At 38.4% G+C, this 25,250-nt stretch overlaps 1 protein-coding gene across 1 annotated transcript in view; it reads left to right on the top strand.

The window, feature by feature from the left end:
• supt16h (SPT16 homolog, facilitates chromatin remodeling subunit) overlaps positions 1 to 25,250 on the top strand; it is a 33,918-nt gene that overhangs the window by 6,684 nt on the left and 1,984 nt on the right. The window contains exons 6-23 of the mRNA XM_084404660.1: positions 786 to 937; positions 2,857 to 3,029; positions 3,620 to 3,710; positions 3,832 to 3,905; positions 5,647 to 5,759; positions 5,862 to 5,927; positions 6,659 to 6,757; positions 7,445 to 7,560; positions 10,350 to 10,503; positions 11,018 to 11,145; positions 13,292 to 13,554; positions 15,022 to 15,140; positions 15,685 to 15,923; positions 16,816 to 16,891; positions 19,740 to 19,909; positions 20,566 to 20,695; positions 21,911 to 22,043; positions 24,846 to 24,920. Of these exons, the coding sequence (XP_084260786.1) occupies positions 786 to 937; positions 2,857 to 3,029; positions 3,620 to 3,710; positions 3,832 to 3,905; positions 5,647 to 5,759; positions 5,862 to 5,927; positions 6,659 to 6,757; positions 7,445 to 7,560; positions 10,350 to 10,503; positions 11,018 to 11,145; positions 13,292 to 13,554; positions 15,022 to 15,140; positions 15,685 to 15,923; positions 16,816 to 16,891; positions 19,740 to 19,909; positions 20,566 to 20,695; positions 21,911 to 22,043; positions 24,846 to 24,920 (2,371 nt within the window). The remainder of the gene's footprint in view (positions 1 to 785; positions 938 to 2,856; positions 3,030 to 3,619; positions 3,711 to 3,831; positions 3,906 to 5,646; positions 5,760 to 5,861; positions 5,928 to 6,658; positions 6,758 to 7,444; positions 7,561 to 10,349; positions 10,504 to 11,017; positions 11,146 to 13,291; positions 13,555 to 15,021; positions 15,141 to 15,684; positions 15,924 to 16,815; positions 16,892 to 19,739; positions 19,910 to 20,565; positions 20,696 to 21,910; positions 22,044 to 24,845; positions 24,921 to 25,250) is intronic.

The raw sequence follows: 25,250 nt of genomic DNA on the forward strand, positions 1-25,250 counted from the left end.
ACTTCATACAGAGACTACCAGTGACATAACCTAACCCTACCAGTGACATAACCTAACCCTACCAGTGACATAACCTAACCCTAACCCTACCAGTGACATAACCTAACCCTACCAGTGACATAACCTAACCCTACCAGTGACATAACCTAACCCTACCAGTGACATTTGGGAGCAGAAATGATTCGGACACTTTGAGTTTGAGCTGATCATGTTTTGCTGAAGTGTTTTGTCTTTAATTGCTAATGCTCTTTTTACACACAGACTGAACACAATGAAGCATTGCTTGGTGATTGGTTGAGCTAAACTGGTATTATCTAATTGTGTAGTTAAATTTAACAGCTGACAGATATTCAACATAATTCATGTGTGAGACAGTCTAACAGAAGGACGGACAAAACCAGTCAAACATCAACTGAGTTCTGCTCATATTTTAGTACCAGTTTCTAAACTATAGCGAATGAACTGATGATGTGAGGAGTGTTGAAGGAGTCTGAATACATGATGGTTTGACTATAGATTATTAATTGTACAAACACACCATCAATGTGATTGTTTTGTGTTGTTCGGCTTAAGCGATCACTAAAAGAGCCATATAGCATACAGTATCAACATCTGGGTCAGACCCTATACATGAATGTTGAACAATACCCGTCCTGGTCTTAGCACAACTTTGGTGAACTTGTTTGGTCCTCTTCAAATGTTGACTCCTGTATATCAGCGGTTATGTGTGTGTGTGTACTGACGCGCATGCTAACCTGTTTGCTCTGTGTTTGTGTGTCGATCAGAAAGTGAAGCACAGTCGTCTGGCCGAGTCGGTGGAGAAGGCCATCGAGGAAAGGAAGTTCCTGGGCGGCGTGGACCCGTCCACCGTGGAGATGTGTTACCCTCCCATAATCCAGAGCGGCGGAAACTACAGCCTCAAATTCAGCGTCGTCAGGTGAGACTCCAGTCCTCTGTTCTTCTGAAGCTACGCTAGCTTAGACGCTAAATCATAGCTGTAGCCACAGGGGTGCCAGTTAAAATATGTGACCCTGGATCACAAAACCGTCACATGTCTCACGGGGATATTTGTGGCAAAACATTGTATGGGTCAAACTTATCTATTTCTTTTATGCCAAAGATTATAAGGATATTAATGTAATATAAATGTTTTGATTTCATGCATTGTACCGGAGTTAGCCAAATGCTGATTATGATGCGTAGTCCCGAGGCAGGACCACTAACATGACATTACACAGACGAACACCTGTGTGTTACGGCTGAGTAAATGTGTGTGTTACGGCTGCGTAAATGTGTGTGTTACGGCTGCGTAAATGTGTGTGTTACGGCTGCGTAAATGTGTGTGTTACGGCTGCGTAAATGTGTGTGTTACGGCTGCGTAAATGTGTGTGTTACGGCTGCGTAAATGTGTGTGTTACGGCTGCGTAAATGTGTGTGTTACGGCTGCGTAAATGTGTGTGTTACGGCTGCGTAAATGTGTGTGTTACGGCTGCGTAAATGTGTGTGTTACGGCTGCGTAAATGTGTGTGTTACGGCTGCGTAAATGTGTGTGTTACGGCTGCGTAAATGTGTGTGTTACGGCTGAGTAAATGTGTGTGTTACGGCTGCGTAAATGTGTGTGTTACGGCTGAGTAAATGTGTGTTACGGCTGAGTAAATGTGTGTGTTACGGCTGCGTAAATGTGTGTTACGGCTGAGTAAATGTGTGTGTTACGGCTGAGTAAATGTGTGTGTTACGGCTGAGTAAATGTGTGTGTTACGGCTGAGTAAATGTGTGTTGTTTCCTTGGCTGAGATTATTTGTCACAGCTGAGTGAGCACTGATGAGAGAATGAGTTAGCGCTGCACATTAATAACCGTTTACATGTGAGCGCACATAAACCGGTTTGGCTGATGAGATCACCACGCTGAGAGTGTTTATGTGCAGCGTGTCAGTGACGTACGGCTCACTCTGAGTTTGAGTCGCTTATAACGAGCATTTGAAAAAGCAACACCGCTGAGCTCCTCCTGTGAGATGATGTGTGTGTGTGTGTGTGTGTGTGTGTGTGTGTGTGTGTAAGGACGGCTGAGCTCCTCCTGTGAGGAGTGTGTGTGTGTGTGTGTGTGTGTAAGGACGGCTGAGCTCCTCCTGTGAGATGATGAGCTTCTCACACAGAATACGGCAGTCGTGTTTAACCAAAGCGGTTCAGTCTTCTGTTCATTCAGAGACATCGATGGGTTTCCTGGAATGGTGTGTGTGTGTGTGTGTGTGACGTCCTCTAGTGTTCAGAGGGATATTTGGTGTGTGTGTGTGTGAGACGCCCTCTGGTGTTCAGAGGGATATATGGTGTGTGTGTGTGTGTGTGTGTGTGTGAGACGCCCTCTGGTGTTCAGAGGGATATATGGTGTGTGTGTGTGAGACGCCCTCTGGTGTTCAGAGGGATATATGGTGTGTGTGTGTGTGTGTGTGAGACGCCCTCTGGTGTTCAGAGGGATGTTTGGTGTGTGTGTGTGTTCAGATGGAGCATTTACTACGATCACTCGTGATTCGCTGATGAACTGCGCGTGAGATGATCTCAGCCTCTGCCAGATCTGCGGTGTCGCTGATTAATCGTGCAGATCTAGAATACCTCATATTTACAACACAAACAAGATCCTGTTTCAGGACAAGCGCATGTTCACCTGGAAGTGAAGGACTGAAGGACAAGCGCATGAAAGGGTTAATAGTGCAGTTGCACATCATGAGTAAGTCAGTCCTGTGAGGCCAGTGACACACAGGGTTTCACACATTAATGTGACAGTAATAGTGGCACACCCAGTTCTCCTCTGGCTACGCTAGTGCGCTAGTCACTGAACGTGTGTGTGACTGTCTCCCTCAGCGATAAGAACCACATGCACTTCGGGGCGATCACGTGCGCGATGGGGATCCGCTACAAGTCGTACTGCTCGAACCTGGTGCGCACGCTCATGGTGGACCCGCCGCAGGAAATGCAGGACAATTACAACTTCCTGTTGCAGGTGGAGGAGGAGCTCCTGAAAGAGCTGAAGCACGGTGAGACCAGTTCATGCTTTACATGTTTAGAAAAATATATTTCTATTTTATTTGTTTATATTTAATTTATTTATTGAAAATTTTTTTTTTACATATATATCTCAGTATGGATAATTATTGAAATTTATGTGTGTGTGTGTGTGTGTGACATTTTTACAATGGCTTCGAACGCAGCTCAACCAATCAGAATCAAGGACCGGAACTATCCTTCTCGAATCTGATTGGCTGAGAGCTTTCTGAAGGATCATGTGACACTGAAGACTGGAGTAATGATGCTGAAAATTCAGCTTTGATCGCAGGAATAAATTACACTTTAACATTTATAAAAATAGAAAAGTTGTTTTAAAGTGTCCTAATATTGAGCAAGATTATTATTTTTATTTATTTATTCATTTATTTTAATCATAAGCGCAGCCTTGGTGAGCAGAAGAGACTTCTTTTAAAAACATGAAAAATCTTACCGATCCGAAACTTGTGACTGGTAGCGTAAATACTCCAGAAAACACGGTATACGTGTGTGTGTGTGTGTGTGTGTGAGGAGGAGTGTTATAATCTCTCTGTGTGTGTGTGTGTGTGTGTGTGTCCATCAGGTGTGAAGCTCTGTGACGCCTACAACACCGTCCTGGAGTTCGTCAAGAAAGAGAAACCAGACCTGGTCAGCAAGCTCACGAAAAACCTCGGGTTTGTGTCTGGAACCCTCGGGATGTGTTGTGTGTGTGTGTGTGTGTGTGTTGGCACTGTAAATGTTCAATGCGAAGCGTGTGATCACGGCATCGGTGTGTGACGCGTGTGTGTGCTGCAGGTTCGCCATGGGGATTGAGTTCAGGGAAGGATCGCTCGTGCTGAACGCAAAAAATCAGTTCAAACTGAAAAGAGGTGAGTGTGTGTGTGTGTGTGTGTGTGAATACTTTTCAGGCTTCCAGTTATCTGTATTGTACAGTATTTGTTGGGTTGCTGTGATTGGTTGGCCGATAGTCGCTTTGGGAAGTTTGATCATAAACCGTTCTCATGCTTAAAGACACGCTAAACAAACAGCACAACAAACCAGCCTGCGCTAAAACAGTCTAATACACACACACGTGTGTACAAGAGTACCGTTATGATGAGTTGGCATGTAGTTGTGTATCAGTATATTAGATCCGTGCATTCGGTCTTAAAGTGACAGTAGCCTGTAATAATCCTGCTCGTTTGATTAGCATTAGTGACACGCACTGCTCTTGAATGACTCACTTTCGTAACCTTAACTGTAAGGATGAATCTGTTTTTCATTTATTCAGGGAAGAAATATTACATTTCTTTAGTATTTCTTCCCCTAAAACACACATGTTAGACCTTCCTGGAAACACTCACAGCACTGGTTATTTATGCTTTATCTTTATTCTATTTTATGAATTTGTGCTTCTGCTTGTAAATTGTTTATTTGTTCTTATTTGATTAGTGACTGTGTACTTGTCTTGTTTGTGAATTCAGTTCACCGTTATAAATCAGGCTTGTGCTGTGTGTGTGTGTGTAAGCTACTGTAATAACAAAAATTAAACATTTAGGTGAGAATTTTTATATATATATATATATATATATATATATATATATATAATTTTTATTTATTTATTATTCTTTTTTTATTTTTTTATTTAAATTTTAAATTAATTAATTTTCAAATTGATAAAAAAATCCTACAAGAGTCACTTAAGGAGGGATTCCCCCATCTTCAAAAATAAGATTCTGGCCCTGAATGAATGTCTGTAAAATCCTGATTGTAGGATTATAGAAAATCCATCTCTATTATTATTAATAATAATAATAATAATAATAATAACTCCACATAAGTCTAATAGATCGGTATCGCTGATCAGCAGATTCTGCTTCCTGTGACTCGTACTATTTTGCATTGTCATTAAAATATTAACAAATATTTTGTTCCTGTAATTAATAATAAATTATACAAATATTAATAATAAATTGTAATAATTTAGCATTTTTTTTTAAGATTCATAATGCTGTTTGACAAGTGTATTATTGTGTGTAATGTTCAAAATGTACAGTTTTGTTTGTGTATCAAAAACTCTAATAGCAATTCTTCTGATTAAAAATGTTTTTTGATTATTATCTACAGTTTGTCTGTAAAATTTAATTATTAATTTTATTGTATTTATATTGAGAAATTTTTTATATATATATATATTGTGCAGCACTAAAAACAAGCACAGCAAACCTGGAGCAATAACTGAATAAATGGGGACATATAAATCCATCCATCGTTCATTTATCCATCCAGTCTATCTATTCATCTTTCTGTCTGTTCATCCATCCATCATTCATTCATCCAATCCATCCATATTATTGAATAATTTATATTATTATTTAAATACTTTTTCCTGTAACCTGTAGATTTCCATACTAATGATTGTCTTAATGTCTTAAAATGAATAAATTAAACCATCTAGCTCTCTGGGCAGAAGCCTTTAACTTCTCTTCTGTTGACAACGGCCTGTTTATAAGTGTATAAGTGTCTCTCACACACACGTTACGAACGAGACGCTGGGTCGTGAGCTGTTCACATGTGGAAGTGCTGTACTTCACTCTTACTGCGGTGACTGATGCCTGTGTGTTTGTGAAGGGATGGTTTTCAGTGTCAGTCTGGGACTTGCTGATTTGATCAACAAAGAAGGAAAGAAAGACGAGCAGAAGAAATACGCCCTCTTCATCGGAGACTCCATACAGATCAATGAGGTGGGTTATGCTCTTCACCTGCTCATTGTTAGCCGGGATCGAAATGACCCGTTGTGAGCGAACCGCTGTTAAACGTTCCTGTGATCGTGTGTTCGTCCGCAGGAGGATCAAGCCACCGTCCTCACCCCGGTGAAGAAGAAGATTAAAAACGTTGGGATTTTCCTCAAGGTAACGTCCGTCTCCTGCGTGTTCGTTTCAGGTTGAGAACGCCATAATCCCAGCATGTTAAGCACTAAATCTCACTCGATTGACTGCGATTTGTTCAATATTCTTCCATCCATTTTTATTCACATTTTGGGTCCCACTTTATATTAAGAGGCTTTATGTACTAACATTGAAATGAATAATTTGATACAGTGGAGTTATTGTGTACATGTTTTTACATTGTACTTGTATTTTGAAAATGAGACGCTTCATGAGACGATGATTGTTATATCAAACTTTGAAGGAACCAGATAGAAAACACACATGTAATCTTCATCCCTCCCTCGCACTGTTACACACAACGACCCGAAGACCTTAAATTATACTTCATTTGTTTATTTTTTTGTCCAGAAAGTTTATTTTATTTCATTTTGATGATATTTTTTTTAATGCAATTCTTTAGTTTTATTTTATTTACCTTTTAAATGACTAGATTTGATCAGTAAATAATAAAGAAATAGTAATTTAATCACATTCCTCACATTCTTTCAAAGTAAATTAAAATTCAATACATTGTACTTATTTTCCGATGCTTAAAGCCACTTAATATAAAGTGGGACCAAATTTTGCGATTTAAAAAAAAATGTTGGATGGAAACACCAAGTTATTTTATGCCGTATTCAAAGTCTAATTGGCAACTTCGTACTGAAACGGCTTCAGAGGGCTGAGTAAGTGTTTTCTGTGTGCATTTCTAGAACGATGACGAAGATGACGATGAGGAAGAGGATAATAATGCAGATGAGCTGCTGGGAAAAGGAGCTCGTGGCGCCGCCCTGCTGACCGACAGAACCAGGGTATTTACTTCTGTTTATTAATCATAACCATCATGTATTCAGACTCCTTCAACATTCCTCACATCATCAGTTTATTCGCTATAGTTTAGAAACTGGTACTAAAATATGAGCAGAACTCAGTTGATATCTGACTGGTTTTGTCCGTCCTTCTGTTAGACTGTCTCACACATGAATTATGTTGAATATCTGTCAGCTGTTAAATTTAACTACACAATTAGATAATACCAGTTTAGCTCAACCAATCACCAAGCAATGCTTCATTAGCAATTAAAGACAAAACACACTTCAGCAAAACATGATCAGCTCAAAGTGTCCCAATCATTTCTGGTCCCAAATGTCACTGGTAGGGTTAGGGTTAAGTTATGTCACTGGTAGGGTTAGGGTTAGGTTATGTCACTGGTAGGGTTAGGTTATGTCACTGGTAGGGTTAGGTTATGTCACTGGTAGGGTTAGGGTTAGGTTATGTCACTGGTAGTCTCTGTGTGAAGAATATTTGGGTATAATATGTCACAGTTTACTTCATTTTGCTCTCCTCACTCACAGAAATGAACTATAGTGTCCTGATCACACTAGTGAAACAATTATAAAAATTACAAAAATGATATCTGGTGTCTGAATAATGTTTGGTGTGACTGTATATTCATGTGTTGTGTGTGCGCTCACATTCGCTGTGGTCTGATTGGTCAGAATGAGATGACGGCTGAGGAAAAGAGGCGGGCCCATCAGAAGGAACTGGCCAATCAGGTGAACGAGGAGGCCAAGCGGCGACTGACGGAGCAGAAAGGAGGACAGCAGATCCAGAAGTGAGATTTACAACACACACACACACACACACACACACACACACACACACAGGTCACGCTAGTCTGACATAAACACAAGAATTTCAAAATAACTAATAATTTTGAGCAAGTTGAGTAAACAGGGTGTCAGAACTGAATTAACTCGTGGTCATTTATTGAAGATGTCAGTAACTTGTCTGTTTGTGGTCTGGTCAATTTTTAACTTCATGAGTCAATGATTTTTATCATATCAAACTTTGAAGGACTTGTGAGAAGAACCAGATAGAAAACACACTTTTCTCACGAGTACATGTAATCTTCATCCTTCCCTCGGCACTGTTACACACAACGACCCGGAGCCCTAAAATTATACTTTTCTTTTTGTCCAGGAAGCTTATTTTATTTCATTTTGATATTTTGTTCTATTTGTTTTAATGCAATTTTATTTCATTTTTTCCTATTTTATTTACCTTTAAATGACTAGATTTGATCAATAAATAATAAATAAATAGTCATTCCTCACATTTTTTTCAACTTAACCCTCTAGCCGCCACAGTCGAGTTTACTCGACAAGATGCGGCACTGAATAAAACGGCCGATTTTGTCAAACAGGGTGTCAAATTTCGTTCGACCTCCCCTCCACTAGTTAGCATACATGTCATACTTCATCCCCGACTCAAAAAATGTCATGTTTCTATACAAAATTTTCGAGCTAGAGCGCGTTGAATCAGTGCGAACAAAAGCAGAGCTAGTGATGCGAGTGAGCCATTTTATTAGATCAATATTGTCAACGTCAGCGAGTATTTGCATTAGATTATTATTATTATTATCATCTAATGGCATCAATAAAGCTTACCCGCAATGAAGTGTTGGGTGTTCTATTCGCGGACCCTGATTCTGAAGGGGAATAACGTTATCTGCCTTCAGAAAATGACGGTGATTCTGAAAGTGAAAGTATAGCCCTACACCAAGCACAAACGGTGAATCCTTTGCCCAATATATATGGTCCTTTGCCCAATGTCAGTGGTGGGAACAATGTTTCCCGGGGTCGGAGTGTTCATTGCGAAGTTAGCAGGCGTGTTAGTGTTGTGGGGAACGAGGCGGGAGATGTTTACCGCGCTCGCCATGGTGACCGCGTGCCTCTCCGCAATCGCGGCGACAGTATTGTGGTGGAGGCTTTGTCTAATGCCACTGGGTATGTTAGACGAGGTCGAAGTATTCATAGGACAGTTAGGGGGCAACGTGGAGGCAGGGTGGGGAGTCGCAATGACAAAGACAGTAGTCCGAGCTGTGCACACTCGGCGCGCGCGCGAGACAGATCTGGCCGCGCCCGCGCTGCTCGTAGCAGGAGAAGAGGCGGTGTGACACGGAGCAGAGGGGCTATTAGTCTATCGCAAGACCACACCATGGAACACTACAAGAAATGTCACCTGGATGGATAGGGAGTCATTATCTCTACAGCAAAAGCTCTGCAACATAAATTCTTCTTCTTTTTTTTTGTCTGCCATTTATTAGTAATGATTTACACTGTTGATTTACTATCTATTTCCCTGACCATTTTAGTGTACAATATGTGTTCTTTTTTGTGTGTTCATGTCCTTATGATGTGTGCGTCTATGTCAGCTAAAAAAAACAACAACCAAAAAAAAAAAAAAAACACACACACACAAAAAAAACTAACATTGTCTCTCGTCTTGTCTCGTCATCTCACTCATGATCTGTGGCATGCCATGGCGAGTGAGCTTTTGAACTAAACAGGTCTTGTCTACTTGTGTTTGTGTGTCATATGAATAATATGTGCACCATACATGGAATCAGAGTGCCTACTGTATGTAGTAAATGGAAAATCTCTACAGCAAAAGGCCAATCGCTACATGCATTCAGTTTGTTTCTATTATTAGTAATGATTTACACAGTTTGTTCACTACTTACTATTTACCTGAGCATTCAGTATTGTGCAATATAGCATACAGAAGGTGAGGGACATTTTTGGGGGAAAGAAGTGCTGCATTTTATCTTTTAAACATGTGTCTTTTCATGAAAATTCTATAATCCAAGATGGCCGCCACTATATGACGTCATGATATGCAAATTAGATGGGAAAATGTAATTCCTACATAAACTTTGGGTCATCCTTAATATTTCTCTAATTTACAGAAAGTCTCTATCTTTTATCACTTTTAATATATAGCCTTTTGAAATTAAGATGTCAAAATCGAACGTTTTAGGAAAAAACCTCTGGCGCCTAAAGGGTTAAATTCAAAATAACTCACAATTTCATGCATAAACCTTTTAATTCAGCTCAAAATATCTTACATTGGGAGTCTTTGCCGTTGTGGAAAAATAATAATATAAGATGATATTTCATGACTCTAGATGGGCTTATAGCTCTATATGGAGCAAACGAGCTGTTCCTCTGGGTCCTAAAGTCAGTTCGCTTCAGTATGCATCAGATACACATGTAGACATTAGAAAATAATTTTTTGGTTTTTAATTTTCAATGTGTACTGAAGCATTCCTCACTTTCCATTCATTCCTAAGGGGGTCAGGATGACCCGAGTGAAGGATTTGTTTCTTTTTAAATTTAAACCACACAACTAAACAAAAAAGTTACTTTAAAAAAAAAAAAAGATGGGAAGGATGAGGGTTTAAATAATATTAGGCAATTGTAAATATACCTCTTTTTTTTTTCTAAGTTGAATTTTATATAAAGTGTTCTGTTATAATGTTGAATCTGTGTGTCATGTGGTGAACTTCAATACAACCAGCATCGATAGTAAACGCTCTTCTCTCCTAATGTTCCCCTTCAGAGCCAGAAAGTCCAATGTGTCGTATAAGAACGTTTCCCAGATGCCCCGGGAGAAGGACATCAGAGACATGAAGATCTTCATCGATAAGAAGTACGAGACGGTCATCATGCCCGTGTTTGGCATCGCTACACCTTTTCACATCGCCACCATCAAGGTAACCTCTCGTGTATATCTGACAATCTGGAGCCAGATTCACCAAATACTCCTAAGAATATATGATGATGTATTGGTAACGCTTTACAATAAGGTGCATTATTTAACTACCTTAGCTAACATGAACTAAGAATGAACTATACTTCAGCATTTATTAATCTTCGTTAATATTAATTTCAACATTTACTAATACGTTATTAAAATCAAAGGTTGTATTAGTTAACATTAATGCACAAACAATGAACAGCTGTATTATATTTTATGTTAACTAATATTAACAAAGATTAACTTATACTGTAACAAATGTATTGGTCATTGTCAGTTCATGTTAGTTAATACATTAACTAATGTTAGCTAATGAACCTCATTGTAAAGTTACCGATATATGAAATAACAATATTAACTGCTTTATCTGAAATGTTTTTGCTTAAGAAGATTGAGTCTGGCCCGTGTTTTGGCCTCATCTGAGTCTGTCTCTCGTGTGTGTGTGTGTGTGTGTGTGTGTGTGTGTGCAGAACATCAGTATGTCAGTGGAAGGAGACTACACCTATCTGAGGATAAACTTCTTCGTGCCGGGCAGTTCGCTGGGGCGTCACGAGGGCAACATCTTCCCAAACCCAGAGGCCACGTTTGTCAAAGAGATGTAAGAGATTTCATGATGTTGAAGTCCATCGTTAGTCCTGGTTCATGAAACACAATGTGTATAAATTGCTCAATCTTTTAAAGTCCCCCTGTAGTCAATTTTCTCCCTTAAAACTCATCTTTAATCACCAAAATGACACATTTAAACGTTTTTTTTTTTCTTGAAAAAATATCTTGAATGTAACTCGACACCCTTGCCTCATTTAGTATGTGCGGATCTATGAATATGCAAATGAGCCCCGCCTCCACTCACTCACTCAGCTCAGAGATCCACTGGTTGACGATCACACGTTGATCTGATTGGTTACGAGGTAGTTTGTGACGTCAGAAACACTATATATTTACTCAGCAATGGTGTTGACTTTTGAATTTACACATGATTAGTGTTAAAGCAACAACATGGAACTTTTCCTCTGCGGTCGCCCTACAGGTTGGAAGCGGAATTGTCCATTACCGCTGTCGTAAAATGATTTACGGTTACTGTCAACGCATTCTCATCCCCAAATCGTCACTTTCAAACATTCTTCAATATCCGATGCACAAAGCACCCTTAGCGTCAATATGAGACGCTTCGGTTATGGGTAGGTTTAGGTCTGTGGTAGGGTTATGCGTCTCATATGGACGCTAAAGGGTGCTTTGTGCGTCAGATATTGAAGAAATTTTGAAAGCGTCAGTATATGACGACTTGGGTTGAGAACGGGCTGTTACTGTATAAGCATGCAGGTTTTTTTCATATGGGCAATGATAATATTATTAATCTTCCTCCTTTCATAATTTATACATGTTTAGTAGACTAAACATTTTAACTCAAACATTTGCGATTTGCATGTCGATTGTAATGCTCAAATCTGAACGAGAATGATAGTGATAGCATCCTAACCATCTAAAACTAGCATGTTAGTGTTTACTAGCTACCAGATTGATAATTAGCTCATCTACTAACTGATTCATGAAGATAAATGGAGGTCCAGATAGTTTCCGTAACGTAGCCAGGCAGACAACAGATTAGAAAAACTAAAGATAGTATGCAAGCAATTTACTTACAAGTTCAACAGCATGACGGCCAAGTCAGCATCGGTCTGACGATAAGCTCACGCCAGCGAGCAAACGCTCGACCAATATTGATCCTCGTCCTGCCTTTCAGTTTATTACTCTCCCTTTTCCTCTTCCGACTCTACTCCGACAAAACCTTGGACTTCTTACGTTTCGCTGCTGCTTCAGCCATGACGAAAACAGACGCACGAAAACAAACGCGCTGATTGGCCTGTCACGGCCGAATTGGTGGGCGAAGTGACGTATGCCGTAAAGCAGTCGAATTTTGTAGTTCTTTTTGAGCTCTGGTTACTACCCGCACCCCGAAGTTACATAGTGGCAGTAAAAGCGATACAGACCCCGTCAGGCTCTGGCAGACGTCTCATTCAACCTATTGTAAGTCGATGTACCATCACAAGGGTCTTGGAAATATATTATGAAGGTTGAAAAACTACATGTTGTTACTTTAAAGCATATTAAAAACTGGATTTTCACCACTGGGGGACTTCTGGGTTTCACTTTTGCATGAAACGATTAATCCTACGATCAATTAGTTCCAAAAATAAATACAAAACCTGTGCTAATTAGAAGAAAACAAGCAAGTTTAAATCCAATATATTCTGATAATACAGCATAATGAGAGATTTACAAACAATTTAAAACGCGGGTCATTTCTGACCCAGAACACCAAATCAGGGAAAGGATTTAGGTTTAAACTTGATAACTTGAATCATTGATACGTTTTTTTTTCCCAAAAATTATTCAACGCCGGCACCTTGTTCTCGAGCCCCAAACACTGTTGTTGTGTGAGTGAGCGGCCGGAGCGCGTTAAGGGTTTTCTGTGAGAACGGTGTGTGTTAGCGGCCCCTAAGTTAATAATGATCTTTGCAACGGAAGTGAATCAATCAAAACTAACTTTATCTGGACAATAACTTTATTCTAGAGCTGCTGTAAAGCCTAAACAATCTCTGTTACTGTAATCTCCTATTATCTCTGTAAAGCTGCTTTGAAACAATCTATATTGTTAAAAGCGCCATATAAATGATGACTTGACATTGATGAACGCCTGCTGTTAACAAGCAGAACTCTAACTCGCGGTTCTTGTCCTCTTTTAGCACGTACCGCGCGTCTAACCTGAAATCCCCGGGCGATCACTCGGTTCCCTCCACAAACCTGCAGAACGCCTTCCGCATCATCAAGGAGGTGCAGAAGCGCTACAAGACCCGCGAGGCGGAGGAGAAGGAGAAGGAGGGCATCGTCAAGCAGGACTCGCTCGTCATCAACCTCAACCGCAGCAACCCCAAACTCAAAGACCTCTACATCAGACCCAACATCGCCCAGAAGAGGATGCAGGGCTCGCTCGAGGCGCACACCAATGGTGAGGGGGATCGGCTTCAGTGCTCCGTTAAAGGGATACCTCACCCAGAACCCATGATTTACTCGCCCTCACGCATTCCTCTGTGTATATGACATTATTCTTTCAGACGAATACAATCAGAGTTATATTAATAAATGTCCTGGCTCTTCCAAGCTTTATAATGTCACTTTTATCATGGATAGATGCACTTTTATGATGATAGATGCATTTTTATCATGGATAGATGCACTTTTATGATGTATAGATGCACTTTTATGACGGATAGATGTACTTTTATGACGGATAGATGCACTTTTATGATGGATAGATGCACTTTTATGATGTATAGATGCACTTTTATGACGGATAGATGCACTTTTATGATGGATAGATGCACTTTTATCATGGATAGGTGCACTTTTATGATGGATAGGTGCACTTTTATGATGGGCACTTTTATCATGGATAGGTGCACTTTTATGATGGATAGGTGCACTTTTATGATGGACAGATGCACTTTTATGACGGATAGATGCACTTTTATCATGGATAGATGCACTTTTATGATGGATAGATGCACTTTTATGATGTATAGATGCACTTTTATGATGGATAGATGCACTTATCATGGATAGATGCACTTTTATGATGATAGATGCATTTTTATCATGGATAGATGCACTTATATATTCAGCCATTCACTGCCATAATAAAGCTTGGAAGAGCCAGGACATATTTTAATATAACTCTGATTGTATTCGTCTGAAAGAAGAGTGTCAGATACACCTAGGATGGTTTGAGGGAGAGTAAATCATGGGCTAATTTAAATATTTGGCTGAATTATCCCTTTTAATGTGGGTTTTTAACAACTGATAATGCTGATATTCGATTGTATTAGAGCGGCACCATATATCGCAATAAAATCTATATGGTTTGTTGTGATTGTCAGTTTCATACATCCAACCCGTCAAAATAAAAGTCTGATTTTCACAATTGAAAATGAGGAATTTAAGATGTGAGTATTAGTATTGTAATTTTACAGTTGTACTATAACATGCTTTTTTTTATTAATTTCTTATTTTACAGTACAGCAGTTACAATATTACAATATATATTTAATTTAATTTAGCATTTTATTTAATAAGTCACAATTTATAATTTAATTTATACTAAATTTGTCAAAAACAGTGGGGCAAAAAGTTATTCGTTCTTGAGTACAACCAAGAAATTGAGTATTTAACAAAAATAATTTTATTTTAAAGTACAACTGTAAAAAATCCCAAATAGTTCAGCCTTAAAAAGATGGTTCACACTCAAAGTGATAAAAAAAAAAAACTTTCCAACTTATATTTTTTTGGATAAATTTTTTCATTTGTCAGTCCGTCTTATTACTTAATTGCAATAATTGTCTCCTAACAAACTATTCAATAAATCTCTATGAAATAAAGTTCATCAATTTCAAAAGACTGACTGTCTTGGCGTCTCCAGGTTTCCGCTTCACGTCAGTACGCGGAGATAAAGTCGACATCCTTTACAACAACATCAAACACGCCGTATTCCAGCCCTGCGACGGCGAGATGATCATTGTGCTGCACTTCCATCTGAAGGTGGGTCGTTTTACTAGCATTGATGTACTATTGTAGTTTTTATTCATGTTTAATTTTTTTTTTTTATATTTTCTGTATTCTTTTTAATTATTTATATTTTCTGTAATATTTTGAATTCTTTTTTGTATTTTCTGTATTTTTTAATTATTATTTTTATTTTCTGTATTTTTTTTTTATTATTTTTTTATATTTTCTGTATTTTTTATAATTTCTTATATTTTCTGTATTTCTAATTGTTTATATTATTTATTTATATTTTATGTATTTTAATTTTTTTGGTATTTAATTATTTCTTATATTTTTTACATTTGTTTATATTTAATTTAATTATTTCTTACTTTTTTTTCTGTAATATTTTGAATTCTTTTTTATATTTTCTGTATTTTTAATAATTCTTTATATTTTATGTATTTTTTTTTTTTTATGTATTTTGAATTCTTTGTTTTCTTTAATATTTGTAAATTTTTTTATATTTTCTGTATTCTTTTTCCTCCTGTTTCTCAGTACATTGGCTGAATTTAACTTAGTTTTGTGTGTGTCGCAGAACGCCATCATGTTCGGTAAGAAGCGCCACACAGACGTGCAGTTCTACACAGAGGTGGGCGAGATCACGACAGACCTGGGCAAACACCAGCACATGCACGACCGCGACGACCTCTACGCAGAACAGATGGAGCGAGAGATGAGACACAAACTCAAATCCGCCTTCAAGAACTTCATCGAGAAGGTGGAGTCTCTCACCAAGGAGGAGCTGGAGTTTGAGGTTCCGTTCAGAGATCTCGGGTGAGTGAGCTGAAGATGACATAAAGCTGTAACCGCATCAAACATGCTTGAGTGTTCCCATACTCAGATACGATTTCAATCAAAACAATGGGTCACATTCACTTAAACACAAATGCAATGTTTCTTGGGGAAATGCAAAACTTGTGAACGAACAAAGAGTTATCGCAAAAGTTTTATGAATCAACTCTTGGGGGAATGCTAAGTATTTTGAGTTAACGCAAAAACAAATTTTTTGGGGGGGTTAATGCAAACTAGGTTTTTTGGCTTAACTTTAAAACATTTATTTTGGCTTAACTTAATAAATATATATATATATATATATATATATATTTTTTTTTTTTTTTTTTTTTTTTTTTTGTTTAACGCAAAATGTTTTTTGGGGGTTACAGCAATGAGGTTTTTTGAGGGTCAACACAAATACGTTTTTTGGGGTTAACACAAACTGTTGTTTGGCTTAATGCACAAGAGTTTTTTGGGGGTTAACAAATTAGGTTTTTTTTTTTTTGCTGAACTTAATGTAGTTTATCAGGATAACGCAAAACTTGCAGAAGTTTAAGTTAACTGAAGTTTTAACAAGTTTCGTGCAAAATTTGCCACGGGAACGCAAAACTTTTGAGAGAGAATGCAAGCGTTAAGCAAATGAAAGCAGTGTTTGTTGAGTGACAGGTTTCTGCAAAAAGCCCTTCTATAGAGATGGTTTTTAACATTGGATCAAGTTTAAGAACAAACTCCTGTGCACACGTACATGCAGTAGAACGTTCTCGTGAGATATTTTCCCGTGCATATCAATACGCATGATCTATGTAATTATTAGTGAATGATACCCTGTGGCTTTGTCCCAGATTTCTCCTGGTTTGAGCGCTCTGTAAGCCGTTATTCTCCACTGTTGCAGGTTCCAGGGCGCCCCCTACAGGAGCACCTGTTTACTGCAGCCCACGTCCAGCTCGCTCTGCAACGTCACCGAGTGGGTGAGTGTCGCGCCACACGACCCATACTAGTGCTGGAGCGGACCACACGATTCACAGTTCGGATCATTTGCGTTTTTTGAGCCTCGGATCGGATCATATATATATATATATATCTCTATCTGAGTACAGGTTTGGAAACATAATTTTTTTTAAATATTTTTGAAAGAAGGCTCTAATGCTTATCAAGGCTGCGTTTATTTGATCAAAAAACAGTAATATTGTGAAATATTATTACAACTTAAAATAATAGTTTTCTATTTGAATATACTTTAAAAAATAATTTATTCCTGTGATACAAAGCTGAGTTTTCAGCATCATTACTCCAGTCTTCAGTGTCACATGTGACATCCAGTCTATCACATGATCCTTTAGAAATCATTCTAATATTCTGATTTATTATGAGTTCTGCTGCCTAATATATTTGATGAATAAAAGGTTAAAGGGATACTCCACTTTTTTTGGAAATAGGCTCATTTTACCAGGGTTCCCACGGGGTCTTAAAGTCTTAAAGTCTTAAATTCTGAACTTTAAATTTAAGGCCTTAAAACGTCTTAAAAACAGCCAGATTTTCATCCGCGGTCTTAAATGTAATTTAGTCAGGTCTTAAAAAAGATTTTGCCCTCGTTCATTTCCAGAAACGCTGGCCGCAGAAAGTTATTACAAAGTAGCAAAAAAGTATCGAAGTCGCTCGCCAAGAGGCAGTTCACATATCCCGCGTCTTTCAAGCGCTCAAGTTCATTCAAATGTAGGCGCGCGGACGGCGCCGGTAAGCGCGCTTATAATAACTGAAGCGACGCGTTCGTTTTTTCCAGGGCAGGTACATGAAAAAAGACATGAAGGATGCGGGTGCACCCAAACACTACGGGTGTTTTTCTCTTCTCCGTAAATAAATCTTGTAACAGAGCTACAGCAAGCGTTTCTCGGCGGTGGAAATCCATTAGCCACTAAAACTTTTTTGTCATTGTGGAGAGCAGGGCATGGTTGCATAGCAACGACAGACGCCACGGGAAAATCAAACCGAATTTTACTATTAATAATAAAAGATAAGCTGAACGTTATTGTAAATGTCAGTAAATCATTTTTTATAAAAAGAATGAGTCAAAAAAGATAAATTAAGTCTGAAATATGTGAGGTTTATCTTTTTATAAAAACCTTTTTTGTCAACTTTATTTGAACTTGTACATGTTAGTATATCACATGTTGCAAGACACTTTTAAAATCTGGCTATCATTTTTAATCGTATTATTTTAATTTTTATGTTAGTGTGTATTGATGCTAATTTTATTTGTTATTTGCTGTTTTTCGACATAAAACTTGGTGAATTGATTTCATTGTGTAGTATTAGCACTTTTTGAACAGGATTCTGTGATAACAGTGGTAATTTTTGGCACTATAATAATTAAATGAAATGTTCATGCCATTTCATCTCTAGTTATGATCAACTAAAATCAACTAATCATGTGTTTTTTACAGTAGGCCTATAATATGCAAAGTACAATTTTCTATAAAAAAATGATATCTGATTCTGTTCTTTTCTCTGACACGCGTTGTTGGGTCTGGAAGGTTACTAATGTGATTGCTTTATCTGTAAATTAAGTTAATGCCTTTTCAATTACTGAATTCATTGAAATAAAATGAATTCTTTGATTTGAATATTTTTTTGGCAATGCAAAAAAAAAATTTGTAGGTCTTAAATTTCAATCTTTATGGTCTTAAAATGTCTTAAAAAGGTCTTAAATTTGACTAACTGAAACCTGCAGGAACCCTGTTTACAACTCCCCCAGAGTTTTACCGTTTTCGAATCCATTCAGCCGAGTTTCTGATATTCAGAAGAATATCAGTAACCAGACAGTTTCTGGTCTCATTGACTTCCATAGTAGGAAAAATATATACTCGGCTGAATGGATTCGAAAACGGTAAAACTCAGCTGTTTAACTCTGGGGGAGTTGTAAAATGAGCCTATTTCCAAAAAAAGTGGAGTATCCCTTTAAAAAGAACTGCATTTATTCTAATAATATAAATCTTCTTTACTATCACTTTTTATCAATTTAACACATCCTTGCTGAATAAAAGTATTGATTTATTTCAAAATAATAAAAAAAAAAAAAAAAAGACTGACCCCAAATGACTGCCCAGTGGTGTATATCGCTGTTACAGAAGATTTCTATTTTTAAAACATTTGCTGCTTTTTTTTTATTTTTATTTTTTTACTTTTGATTCATCAAAGTATCCTAAAAAAGTATCACAGGTTATGAAAGAATATTAAGCAGCAGAACTGTTTCCAACTTTGATAAAGAAACATCATATTAGAGTGATTTCTAAAGGATCATGTGATAGACTGGAGTAATGATCCTGAAAATTCAGCTTTGCATCACAGAAATAAATGATAATTTAAAGTATAATAAATTGAAAACCAATTATTTTAAATTGTAATAATATATCACAATATATAAAAAAAAAAAAACTGTATTTTTGATCAAATAAATGCAGGCTTGATGAGCAGAAGAAACTTCTTTCAAAAACAATAAAAATAGTAATGTTTCCAAACATTTGTCCTGTACTGTATGTATATGGGGGGGGGGGGTGTAACTTTGCTTTTCATTTATTACTTAAAGCTCACTTGAAGTTCTTTGATGCTACATCAAGAACTGCTAGCCTCACTGATAAACTTCAAGCATTATTCAAAACAAGTGAACAGTCAGTAATAAAATGTGTAACAAATATGAATACTAAATAACAAAGTGGGGTAAGCAGGTCCGTTCCACCCCTAACCTACACACAGTCACTCTCACACACACACACACACACACACACACCCGTTCTCACACCCCGACTCTCTCTCTCGCAGCCTCCGTTCGTGGTGACGCTCGACGAGGTTGAGCTGGTTCACTTCGAGCGAGTCCAGTTCCACCTCAAGAACTTCGACGTGGTCATCGTTTATAAAGACTACAACAAGAAAGTCACCATGATCAACGCCGTGCCCGTCAACTCTCTGGATCCCATCAAAGAGTGGCTCAAGTAAGACTTTCACTGGATGTGCATGTAAAATAAATACGTTTATCTGCAACAGTTGTTTTCATGTCATCTACTATCTTTAAAGGTGCACTGTGTGATTTTTAGTGGCATCTAGTGGTGAGGTTGTGAATCGCGCCCAACAGAAGTTACTTTGGCCGACAGGAAGTGATGTCGTCGTCTGAGAGAGTAGCCGGTTAAACAATGAGGTTTCTTTACAAAGATTAAGAAATTAGGTTTACTTAATTATTCAGTAAAACAATATTATTGTGAATATTATTGTCACCTGTTCATCATTGTGTCGGTGTTTTATTCGCTGACTTTAGCTGTAGCTTCTTTACACGAAGAACAACATAGTGACGAAACGCATTTGTCCGTTCAGGGCCACCGTAGAAACGTGGATGTAAGCGGACCCGCGGTGTGTGTAGAGAGAAATGCCTCATTCTAAGCTAATAAACACATAACGCTTCATTAAGTAAGGTCTTTATACACCACTGAAAACACAGTTATGTTTATGATATTGCATTTCTGTCAACAGAGCATCCTAAATATTACACAATGCACCTTTAAATTAAACATATCAGCCAATATATTTCGGCATCTGCCATCTAAAAAAATGTATTGATAAATGGCTAATGCTAACAGTGAATGTGTGTGTGCAGCTCATGTGATATCAAGTACACCGAGGGCGTCCAGTCTCTGAACTGGACCAAGATCATGAAGACTATAGTGGACGACCCCGAGGGCTTCTTCGAGCAGGGCGGCTGGTCCTTCCTCGACCCTGAGAGTGAGGTGAGACGTCTTGCTGTGAGCAGCAATGAGGTGTTTCGGGGGTTAACACACATTCGTTTTTTTGGCTTTAAGGCGAGACACTACAGGTGAATAGGGTAACATTTTTAACTAGCAGATATCACCATGAAACTTTCCCAGTTGATTACCTACATTAAGATGAGAAAAAAATGTATTACAAGTTTTCTGTAATTTAATGTTTAAATATGCAAATTTGGCAATATCTAATTAAATATGCGCTAATTTGCATATATTTAAAAAAACGAAATCTGAGTATTGGATGAAGCCAGGTTAAAAAAAAATGTCATTGTGTTCACATATTAGATGAGGAAAAAATTACAGAGGGATTTATGGATATCTACTTTTGTTATCCTGTAAATCAGAAAATACTGTCAATAGCCTTAAAAAAAATATTTTCGCCATGTTTTTTGGAATAAAATGTTATATAAATCAGGCTAGGTATAATATATTTACAAATCCCTCTGTAAATGTCTTCATAATTATAACTAGGTACAAGACTGGGAAGTGTGATGTATATCAGTGCTGCTGAAGTGGAGATTTCGGAGAGAAAAGTCATTTTGAGAAAACGGGCTTTAAAGATTTATCATCAGCCAATGAGATTGCGCATTCAGCCCTTTTACTTTCACGATTGGTTGCTGATAAAAAGGAAATGACATTTGGATCCGACAGCATTGTACAGGAGAGAGAGCGCTTCCTAACGGTGCATCGCGGAGCAGCATGTTGATTTAAGAACGCCAACTTTTGTTGAATTTATGAGAAATCTACACACTCAAACAGACACGGTGTACCTAAATGTGTATTTCAGACTTTTTTTCACCACAAGTCTGAAAGAAGACATGTTATTGAAGACAAATATCCCAAAATCTCAAAATTGACCAGTAAAAAAAACTGTTTTTGCCTGCCGTGTCTCGCCTTAACACAAGAGAATTTTTTAAAATTCATTTTTTTGCTTAATGCAATGCACAGTTTACTAACTAACTCAACCAGCCCCGCCTTTTTATTCTGCGCGTTAATTATTATAATGAGGAATATTGTGACGTGTTTGTTCCCGGAAGAAACTCAAGACTACAGTGGAGGCGTTTCAGGAGTTCAGAAACACTGACTCTGATGTAGAGAAAGATGAGCATGGAGAAACAGGTCCTCTTTAAATGTTCCCCCGGTGGTTAACGGTGGTGGCGTTTGTGCCGTGTGTCTCAGGGAAGCGGAGGGGAGGATGACTCGGAGTCCGAGATGGAGGACGAGACCTTCAACCCCTCGGCTGATGAGGAGGAGGAGGAGGAGGAGGACAGTGATGAAGATTACTCCTCTGAGACCGAGGACTCCTGTAATGGTAAGGCTCGCTTCACTTTTGCTGCATTAGGGGCTTTCGCACCGGACGAACCTTTTCATCATGAAAAGATGATGGAGGAACTAGGAGCGAGTTTAGTTCTAGGAACTCCTTTTGGAGGAACTAATTTACTCCTACTTCAGAGTCGGTCTAAACCAGCACTATAGGAACTACAGTGACGTTAGTGTTCGCTGACTGGCCGAACGCACGCGAAACACCAGCACACGCCATTTAAAAAAAAGCTGTTTAAACACACAGATTATAGCTTATATATTTACTCCAGAAACTAACTCTACGAACACGTAAAACAGAGACAGATGAAGCTCTTAATCTTTACGCCGAGGAGAAAACCCAACACAACTCTGAGGAGATCAAGAGAATCATGATTGTGTTTCTGCTCAGCAACACTGGACATCAGACACACGCCATACGCTAATAACTCTTCATCACTGTCTTCGTCACGGTCTTCGTCACTCTCTTCGTCACTCTCTTCGTCACTCTCTTCGTCACTCTCTTCGTCACTCTCTTCGTCACTCTCTTCGTCACTCTCTTCGTCACTCTCTTCGTCACTCTCTTCGTCACTCTCTTCGTCACTCTCTTCATCACTCTCTTCACTCTTCGTCACTCTCTTCATCACTCTCTTCACTCTTCGTCACTCTCTACGTCACTCTCTTCGTCACTCTCTTCGTCACTCTCTTCGTCACTCTCTTCGTCACTCTCTTCGTCACTCTCTTCATCACTCTCTTCATCACTCTCTTCATCACTCTCTTCATCACTCTCTTCGTCACTCTCTTCATCACTCTCTTCATCACTCTCTTCACTCTTCGTCACTCTCTTCATCACTCTCTTCACTCTTCGTCACGGTCTTCGTCACTCTCTTCGTCACTCTCTTCGTCACTCTCTTCGTCACTCTCTTCGTCACTCTCTTCGTCACTCTCTTCGTCACTCTCTTCATCACTCTCTTCATCACTCTCTTCATCACTCTCTTCATCACTCTCTTCATCACTCTCTTCATCACTCTCTTCACTCTTCGTCACTCTCTACGTCACTCTCTTCGTCACTCTCTTCATCACTCTCTTCATCACTCTCTTCATCACTCTCTTCATCACTCTCTTCATCACTCTCTTCATCACTCTCTTCATCACTCTTCATCACGGTCTGTCTATAACAGTTCTATCGAGTGCCGTATGAGACAGGACCGTTAGACAGATCGTAAACTAGTGAACAGGAGAATGCGAGCACTGGCGTTCACAGCAACAAGCGTGTCTCACGTCACTTCAGAGTTCTACTGACGCTGCGAACGCAACCAGGAAAACGTTCCTATGGGAGCCATTAGTTCTCGGGTGACCATCCTGGTGGATCCTTCCTATAACTGAGTTCTAGTCACACAATCCCATTCACTTCCATAGAGAGCTGGTGGTTTCCGACGACACGGCCTGTAACCCGGGTTGAAAGCAGGTTCTTGAAAAGTGCTTGAATTATTTAAAGACAATATATATGAAATTAGTGCTTAATGTTTTCCATGAGACAATATTTTCATGAAAAAATGAACACTGCAGCCTGTCTGATATAGATATTAAGACATTTCTCATGGCTATGAGTTAGGGGTGGAACGGTACATGTAATCGTATTGAACCGAAACGCTACGGGGGGTTACGGTTCGGTGCTTAAATTTACACGGAGAATACACGGTATAAAAATAAATAAAACTCGCGTGCAAATTAATTAATGAAATGGAGAACTACTGTTAGATACGCAGGTTCTTTAGGGACACCTAATCTGTAGCCCTGCGGCATATTTTGCACCATCAAATGCGGTTTAAAACGCCGTATTTGACGGTGTTGGGCTGTAAACGCGATTAATCTATAGCGTAATTCTGAACCACTTGGCTTGCCATATTAACTTATATTTGTGTGTGCGCGTGTGTGTGAGGCGCGGGCGCGATCGAACAGTGGAAACATAAAAACATACTCCGTCATTTTGTTTATACACGAAATCATTCAAACTGCAAAGTGTTTAAGTTCCTGTTAATTAAAATTAAGGAAAACAAATATATTAATCTGAAATGTAGCAAATTAATTTTCAATTCATTCGGCTACTATTATTATTTCTCAAGGTCTTTTTGTCTTTTTATTAATTTAAATAATAAACTAATTATATAAAACTATTGTCAGTGCACTACAAATAAACTGGTTCTATGCCTTTACTTTATTAATAAAACTTATTTAAAAAATACAAGGCTTAGTAATTTATTTCCCTTTGGTGGTCCAGCCTGAGACACGCTCAAGCCTTCTGCTTTTGTTTCGCTTTTCCCTCCATTGTACCGAACTCGGATCGAACCGTGATGTCTGAACCGAACCGTGACTTCTGTGTACCGTTCCACCCCTACTATGAGTGTGATATTGCTCATATAAATATCAAGTATATGATACAGCTTTCATTCTTCAGGTCAATCATATATTAATGGGGGGAAAATCAGTTTGAATCAGGAAAGCGATTTCTTTATCATGGTATCCTTTCAATGGTTAAAGTTTCCACAGTCATTGCATACGTTGCTTGTGCTGCACTTTAATCGTACCAATTTGTTTTATTAGTTCATTTTTGTTTATGTATTTGCCTTTTTTAGAATGTGAAAGATAATAATGATATTGTTTGATAAGTGAAATCTCTGATTGTAGTCCTTGAAAACCAAAAAGTAGTGCTTGAAAGTCCTGGAATGTCTGCACGAACCCTGTGTAATTGGTTAGTTGGTCGCAGAAGCTCCTGATTGGTTGTCTTGAGTGATCATGTGATTGTTGATCTCAGATTACAGCGCGTCACTGGGCAGCGAAGAGGAGAGTGGGAAAGACTGGGACGAACTGGAGGAGGAAGCCAGGAAAGGTGAGTTCAATCCACTGTTTTCCCTCCAGAATGATGTCACTTCCTGGAGGATTTGTTAGTTATTGTTATGGTATATCTATATGTAATGGCATGTGAATAGGGTAAAAATGTAAAGTAATAGATATCGCTAGACTTCCCTAATCAATCTCAGTACATTAAGACGAGTGTTTTGTATTACGAGTTTTCTCGAATGTTATGTTTAAATATGCAAATGATGCATTACTTGATTAATATGCATCAATTTGCACACATTTCCAGAACAGAAATGTAAACTTTGGATAAAGCCAAGTTCAAAATTCCTTTTTATCACTTCATAAATCATCAAACACT

This window comes from Rutilus rutilus, assembly GCF_951802725.1.
Source record: "Rutilus rutilus genome assembly, chromosome: 3".
NCBI lineage: Eukaryota > Metazoa > Chordata > Actinopteri > Cypriniformes > Leuciscidae > Rutilus > Rutilus rutilus.